The 8,146-nt window shown below is 50.9% G+C and overlaps 1 protein-coding gene across 1 annotated transcript in view; it reads left to right on the forward strand.

The window, feature by feature from the left end:
- Positions 1 to 7,780, forward strand: part of PDLIM4 (PDZ and LIM domain 4) — a gene marked incomplete at both ends in the record, with an annotated part of 30,326 nt that extends 22,546 nt beyond the window's left edge. The window contains 4 exons of the mRNA XM_079542334.1: positions 3,178 to 3,356; positions 4,602 to 4,759; positions 6,446 to 6,566; positions 7,576 to 7,780. Of these exons, the coding sequence (XP_079398460.1) occupies positions 3,178 to 3,356; positions 4,602 to 4,759; positions 6,446 to 6,566; positions 7,576 to 7,780 (663 nt within the window). The remainder of the gene's footprint in view (positions 1 to 3,177; positions 3,357 to 4,601; positions 4,760 to 6,445; positions 6,567 to 7,575) is intronic.
- Positions 7,781 to 8,146: the final 366 nt, after the last annotated feature.

An 8,146-nucleotide genomic window follows, 5' to 3' on the forward strand; every position in this document is an offset into this window, starting at 1 on the left:
TCTAGCCGAAAGCCTTGCAAAATGAGCACGTTTTAAATGCTTTGGGTCACAATGTTATTACATCTTTTGTTCTGCAAAGCTGTCCCTAAAGCCTTTATGGGGCAGAAATGTGAGTTCCCACAACTTCAGAAGCAGCATTTGTGCAGTGAATGCCTGGAGGGCTGTGGGCAGTGACTGCTGCAGCGCTGCAGTGCCGAGGGAAGGGCTTGGGTTTAAATCCGTCATTAAAGTCTTCCCAGTTCTGGATCTGGGAGTTATTCCCATTGAGCACACCATTTCAGCTGCCTGCTTGCCTTGATGTATTTTTAAAAATCCAAGCGGATTTATGCTTTTTGTTGACCTTACAAATGTTGGTTACAAAACATGATACAAACTCTTCCAAAGAGAGAGAAGAGACTGAGACGAATTCCCTAAACCCTTCCAAAATTCCTGGTTGGCTGCACGTTTTTTCTAGCTATGGGAACACTTCTTCTAACAGGGATTAGCTTGACAGAAGTGTTTAATTTCTGAGTCTTCTCTTGCGTCGTGGATTTGACTTAAAGCCTGGGAATGGAAGTTCCAATTCAGCTGCACCAGCGGAGTCTGCAGCACAGCTTTTGTGAGCCAGCAGAGCAGAGCCTGCTTTGTACCCAGGGTTTGCCTAGAAACAGTGAAGCCACAGGATATATTTGTGTGCGTATTCTGCCTTTCTTGCACGTGGTCTCTATTCTGCTGGATGGAGCTGCTGGAGCTGAGCAACACCTGTGTGAGGAGAAGGCATTCCTGCTGCCACTGTGCATGGACAGGTCGTGGGCTGAAAGCATGCCTTTGTGCCAGCGCTGATGCAAAAGAAACATTTTTCATTAGGGAAGTGGAAGGTCTGTTCCCATTTCCAACAGAGATGCAGGCCAATGTAAGGCTTTGGGCTAAGCTGCCTGTTAATTGGCTGAGCAATGTTTGGCAGGAGCTGCAAAGCCATGAACCACTCAACCTGGGCTCCAGGAGCCCCAGATGCTGTGTGTCAGCTCAGCCCCTCTCAGTGATGGATGCTCCTCAAAGGCAAGCGTGAGAAAGCAGATTGCACATCTCTGCTCTGCAGGCTGCAGGAGCTCTCCTCGGCGAAGCTGAGCAGGCCAGCTCTCAGAATGGGTTTGCAAACCCTCTTAATTTAAGAGAGGCCATAAAAAGCAGGAAAAAAAAAAGCCAGCGGAGAGAAGCAAATTAGGTCCCAAAGGGGGAAGAAACTTTGTGATCTTGAATTTTGAGAACTGGAAAGAAATCCATCTGGTTCTAGGTTTCTGAGAACGAAGGCGTGAGCGCTGTGCATGATGTAAAGCCTCATGCAGGTCTCGTGGGAAAACTCTGAACCAGCTTTTGTGATGGAAAAAGGGAGACTGAATTCGATCCAGGGAATGGTTTTTCATGCAAGAGGGAAGATTTTAGCAGAGAAGTAAAGACAAAGAACAAAACTCTTTGTGCGCATAGAGGGGAAAAATGCTTTCTATGTGTTCCCCTTCAGCTGCCCCCTGATGCCAGCTTGGCTCAGCAAATCTGCACTGAGCTGGGGAGGCTCAGCAGGAGCCCATCTGCCTGACTGTCCCTGTTAGAGGTTTGGGGTTCCCAGCCCCATTGGGGTAGCAGCACCCTGCTGATCCTGGCACTCAGTGCTGGTGCCCATCCTTGGGTAGGGGCTGGACTGGGCAGACCCGATGCTTTATGGAAGCATTTGCTTTGTGAATTGCTGAGTGGGGCAGGAAGGAGCACGCCATGCTTCGTGGGCTGCTGTGGGTTATGGTAAGCCTGCAGAGGGGAAGGCTCTGTTGTGCTGTGGGGAGGGCAGGAATCCTGGCACGTCCCAATGGACGCAGTGCTGTTTGGGCCCTGGAGCCCACAGCTCCTGGTGCCCTGCCGTCCAAGGGCATGTGCTGCTGCTTGCCTCCCCAAATCCTTTACAATCCCTATTTTCCTCCCCATGTCATGGTTGAAAGTATATTTCTTTATTTCCCTTGAAATAGCGATGTCAATCTGGGAATTGGAAACCTGCAGCCTGGTTGCAATTTTTAGGTGGTTTTTTTTTTTGTTTTTTTTTTTTTTTAAGAGCAGAAATTGGGGAATAGTTAAAAATGTTATTCCTGGCAGTAGAATTCCCTTCTTAATAGCTAATTTGGAGCAATTGGGTTGAAAACCACTTTCCCACGTGTGTGTGTGCAGGTGTGCCGTGTGGTGATGGCACCCAGGGCTGCAATCACACATCTGGGGTACAGGGAAACGTGAGGGCCCCATCCCACAGCTCTTACTAAAGCCCTGTTTTTATCAATGGGGGTTTTGCCCCAGGAAGGCCGAAGGATTGGACTTGCAAAATGTTTTTCTGGCAGGATCTGTTTTTTATTTCTCTTAACCGTTCGTTTTTTACTACGCTTGGAAGTGCTGGTGTTTTCTCCTCTGCACCAGTGATAGACATTTGTTTCCCATTAGTATTTATTAGATGGTTTTGGTCAGATGTAGGCTTAGAGCCCACGCTATGTGCTTTGCTGGTTGTTTGCAGGTATTTTTTCCTCTCTGCTCAGCCCTTGTGCCACAGATGTGGGCAGCGCTCTCCTTTGCAGCGGGGCAGCAGCACTGCATGTCAGCCCTGGGATGGGTGGAAACATGAAAGAGAGCACGGCTGCCTGCAGAAGGGCCTATTTCTTTCATCACCACGGGTGTGTTTCTGACTCATGTGGATGGAAATAGCTGCAAGTAGGCAAAAGTGTAGGAATTCCAGAGAAAAACCCAAGAACTCAGCTTTGGGTCACACCGTGTGCCCACAGTGCAGCCGGCTGCTGCTGTGCTTTGCTGGGTGAAGCAGCAGGAAGGCACTGAGCACTGCAGGAACGGCCGCAGGGACTGGAGCAGCCTCACAGCTCTTCTCCTGCAGAAATAACAAGCGTGCTTTTACAGGAGTGTAAATGGAGAATCCTTGGCCACGGCCGGCCCTGGAGAAACAGGCAGGTTTGTGATTAGAGACCAGGAAAGGCTGCATAGATTCAGCGAGATCTAATTACAGACTGTCCTCCTGGTGCAAACCTCTAATTTCCACGGTGTGCATAAAGTACGGCTACTGCAGTTTCACATCACAGGGCAGCCTCATGTTGCATTCGCACCAAGAGCAAGAAACCTCATGCTTTTTCTGCTTTTTTTTTTTTTCTTCCATTGCAGGATAACGGCCCTGCAGTGGGCAAAAGGCCCGTGCCCCACACTGCAGGTGGGAGCCCAGTGGACAGCAGGCAGGCACTGAGCCTGCAGCACTGCCAGCCCAGCCGGCCGCATGCCAGCAGCAGTGCTGATGCTGCCTTGCCGCTGCAGCTCAGTGGGCTGCACATCTCTCCTTCCCAAAGGTATGATGCACGTGGTGTCAGCATGCAGAGGGACTTCAGTCTGCCACTGACAGCTCTTTGCTTGCATCCTGCTGAGGACAGGAGAGGTGGCAGCTGGGTGGTGCTCCCAGAGCTCCTCGCGGCACTGAGGATGCTGGGTTTGGTTCCTATTTCGTTGGTCAAGTGAAGGTGGGAGGGAAAGCAAAAACTGGAGCTTGGCAGATGCCAGATTCTGAACAGAACTCATGTGTTTGCAGGAGCCACAAGACCCTTGTGTGAATATCAGGGCAATGCTTGATCATCTGTCTCTGAGGTGGCCAAACATTCTGCTATCCCAGGTCCACATAAGACCCCTCTGTTGCTGATGACCCCCAGCCTGGGGCTGGCACCAGGGGATATCATCTACATCACCATCCTTGTTCTTCAGAGCATGCATTCAGATGGGTTTTGTCCTCCATGATCTCAGCAGCCAACCCTTGAAATGGGCGCTCGAATTGCTCACAGGGAAAACAAAGCCTGATGAAATGGGATGTTTATAAATGTACAATCTGCTCAGTGCAGCTGTCCAGGAGCCCACCAAATAAACGTTCATAGGAAAGAAAAAGCTTTTATACTAAGAGCAGCCCAGGTGGGTCTTGCTGAGGCAGGCTGGGCTGCGGGCTGCTGCACTTTCACATATCCTGTGCCGGTGGTGCCACTTCAGTTCATCTCTACCCAGCAGGACAATCACACATTGAAAGGATGCTTCTCAGCCATCCTGGCATAATGCTTTGCCTTGCTCTTTGTTTGTTGTACCCCACGTGGATGTGCTAACTCAGAGCTTCCCAGCAGAGCTGACCCAGAGGGACCGTGGTGAGAACAGCAGTCCCCTCCATGCCTGCCACCAGAGAACTGTCACACAGGCTGGATGGATTCCCTGGGACCTACATAATTAAAAGTGTTGTTTTATGCTTTTTATTTTTCCCCCCAATAAATGCCATTTGTGGTAGGGAAGTGTGCAGTGTTTGTAAGCAGCTGCCCTCTCTCCTGAAGGCATCCAGTAGCTGGTCCTGCCCTGGCTGCCTTGCTCAACAGGGAACAAACAGGAAACAAGCTGATCCCAGTTGGAATAGCTCTGTGCCGGGATGGGCATGCCTTCAGGCCTAGATGACAGGGAAGAGAGGTGCTCTGCTGTCTGTGTGAAACTGGATTCCATCCAGGTACATCCCTGATGAGCTGACGATTGCTGCGTGTATCTGATCTGAGTATTTCTTTGTTTTCAAATAGCACCGACCCCTTAAAGTCCCTCCCCCGGAACAGAAACGGGATCGACGTGGAGTCAGATGTCTACAAGATGCTCCAGGATTACGAGAGGCCCGCCTCAGAGCCCAAGCAGTCGGGGTCCTTCCGCTACCTGCAGGGCATGCTGGAGGCTGGGGAGAACGGTAGGAGGTTTGCTGACAGCATTGTGCTGAGTGTCCCCAAAACACCTCCATTCTGCCCCTCCGATCCCCTCTTCATGGCCATGCACCCACCAGGATGCTATTGCTGGCTTAGCTGTGTTCCTTTTCCTTCTGAGTTTTGGGTGCTGGGAGCTGCAAAGGGCCCTGGCAGGAGCTGGGGGCATTTCTGCATGCTGACCAGCTGGGCTGCTCCTGCTTCTCAACTGTGCATTGCCCACAGCTCAGCTAGAGCTGTGCTGGTTCTTCGCATTTGCAGAGAGCATCTCCATGGCAGCTGTGTTCCTGAGATTGTTGGTACAAATGTAATGGTTGAAAGCAGATCAGTAGGATCGTTATGAAAGATCAAATGGCTTTTTCAATAAATGGCATTTACATAAGGATGTAGACGGTCCTCAGCAGGAATAGAGATCAGGAGCTTCTGGCTCGCTCTTAGCTCAGTCCCAGCTTCCTGTCTGTTTCATTAACTCAGGTCATCGCCAGCTCTGTGCATTAAAAAATAAGATCCCCAGAAGATACATTTCAGCTTCTTTTTATTTGCCTTTCAACCTTAAGTCCTTTGAGGCTTTTATGTTCAAGCTTTCAGGCTTCTCTTTGCAATCACTGGGGCTAAAAGCTTCTTCTCGTTTCCTTCCAAGAGCCTCTTACTCTAATCATGTGAATCCAGGAACTTAGATTTTTATGGGAAAATACCAAGTGCTGCAAATCTCATTATGAAGTTCCAAGAGTCGTAGGAAGTCAGGGCGCTGTGCTGCAGTTTGAAAGGAGAGAATGATCTGCTTTGGCTAGGAGGAGGAGAGAGGAGGATACAGGAGGATACAAAGATGCCTGGGGGCTGTATGTGCCCCAGCTGTTGCATAACAGACCAGCAGTTTTGGGGACCTGAGTGATGAGCATTTCTCCAGCGCAGAGCTCTGTAATGCTTCAGCAAAGTTCAGATGACCAGCAGTGCTGCTGCTGGGTTTTTTGACTGCTTCCAGCCCTCTCCCTTTTCCTTAAGCCTTCACATGTCACAAAAACACAGCACTTGGCCCCGGGCCGCTGATCTTTAGATCTGCTCTCCTGGGGCTGTCTGGCCAGGGGCTGAGGGATGGGGGGCTCTGCTCCTGGCGGCTGCAGCACAGTGATGGCACCAGGGCTGTGCCTGGAGGCTGTGGGCTGGGAAACAGAAGGAAAGGGTCCACTGTGCCTCTGGGCAGCCTGCTCTGGTGGCTGGCGACCCTGCATATAACAGGGGTTGAAACTGCGTGATCACTGTGATCCTTTTCAACCCAGGCCATTCAATGATTGTGCCGTATTCCTCTCCAGTGGGCTTGTTTTGCTTTGAAATTTAATCACTAATCACTAATTTCTATCTGAGATGCTTTATAAGAACGTCTGTGCATTGAGTTGGCACTGTCCCAGTGGGGACAGACGTGCTGCTGGGGTGAGCAGAGCAGAGGGCCCACATGGTGTCTGTGCCCGTCTGTGCACCCAGCTGTGTGGCTTTGCAGGATGCTGGTCTCACTGTTTACATGTTTGCTCTTTGCTTCTTTGCAAGCAAGCTGTGACAAGCAGAGCATGTCTTCTCCTGGGAAAAATAACCCTCTGGCTTCTCAGCAACAGTAAAAATAAAGAACAAAGCGCCAGGGAGCAAGCCCTCAATCTGTGTTTGTCTAAAACTCTTGGCAGGTGAAAAACTCGACAGACTGAGCAACCCTCGGAGCATCAAACCTCCAGGACCAAAGCTTGGCGCTGCCATGTCCGGACTGCAGATGCTCCCTGAGTGCACGAGATGTGGCAATGGGATCGTGTAAGTGCTGCTGCGTGCGTTGTGCAGCCAGGTGGCTTTCCACCAGCAACACAAGCTAGAAGCTGTAGCAGAATCCTTGAGTCCCCTTTTGCTGTTGTTTGTTTTTTGTTTTGTTCTTTTTGTGAGGGTGCTTTTTTGCTAAGAGGAGGACCACTAAAATGATCAGAGGGCTGGCTAGCTCTTCTATGAAGAAAGGTTGGGGGAACAGGGCTTGTTTAGCTTGGAGAAGAGAAGGCTCTGGGGAGACTTCATTGTGGCCTTTCAGTACTTACAGGGAGCAAATAAACAGGAGGGAGTTGTTTACGAGGGTGGATGGTGATAGGACAAGGGGAAATGGCCTTGAACTGAGACAGGGGAGGTTTAGGTTGGATATGAGGAGGAAGTTTTTCCCCCAGAGGGTGGTGAGGCACTGGCACAGGTTGCCCAAGGAGGCTGTGGATGCCCCATCCCTGCAGGCATTCGAGGCCAGGCTGGATGTGGCTCTGGGCAGCCTGGGCTGCTGGTTGGTGACCTGCACACAGCAGGGGGTTGAAATGAGATGAGCACTGTGGTTCTTTGCAACCCAGGCCATTCTGTGATTCTATGACTAAAGCTGGAGTTGAGGAGGATGGTGGGAACTGCCCCTTCTAAGGGAATCTTGCAGCAAAATGTGGATGATTCACTGAACAATTCTGCCCTGCTTATCACAGGAATAGCACCGTGCTCTGGCACTCCCTCCCTGAGGCAGGAACGCTGTCAGGGTCAAGCAGAAGAGATCTGTGGGTTATTTTTGTCCATTTGTTGAGGAACGGCTCTCAGGCAGGCGCACGCTGAGTCACATTTCGGAGAATGCCAGCGTTTTTATTTCTTCGTGCTGTAAGAAGGCAGGCTCACAAATCACAGTTTTCCTGCGCATGCCTGCAGCTCTCCAGCTCCCAGCACAGCACAGGGAGAATATGGGGGGGGGGGGGGAGGAGGGGGGCTTTTCTTCTGGCTGCGTCCCCACTGACCCCGCTCTCGCCATCCCCAGGGGAACCATCGTCAAAGCCCGCGACAAGCTCTACCACCCCGAGTGCTTCATGTGCGACGACTGCGGCCTCAACCTGAAGCAGAGGGGCTATTTCTTCATCGAGGAGCAGCTGTACTGCGAGACCCACGCCAAGGAGAGGGTTAAGCCCCCCGAGGGCTATGACGTGGTGGCTGTTTATCCGAACGCTAAAGTTGAACTCGTCTAAACCCAGGGCTCAGACGGCGCTCGCCCACCCGCACGCACGCCGCTGGCTTCGCAGAGTGGCTGTAATCAACCCCGATTACTGCAGCCCGACTCAAATGCCTTTCTGTAGATAAAACCGTTTACACTTGGGATCTCCAGGGGATGGTGTTGAAAGCGTAGGAACAGGTTTTTCCCTTCTCTTTGACACTTTTTTTTTTATCTGGGGGGGGGGGGGGGGGGAGGGTGCTGTGCTGGGTTATTAGTCTGTGCCTTAACCTTATCCAGGATCTGTATAAATATTGATTCATTCTCTTTTCTTTTTCCCCTATAAAACCAGGATTCCTTCCCTCCCCCCACTGTCATTTAAAGGAAGGAAAGCTCAAAGAAA

The sequence above is a fragment of the Tetrao urogallus genome (assembly GCF_951394365.1).
Source record: "Tetrao urogallus genome assembly, chromosome: 14".
NCBI classification, from domain to species: domain Eukaryota; kingdom Metazoa; phylum Chordata; class Aves; order Galliformes; family Phasianidae; genus Tetrao; species Tetrao urogallus.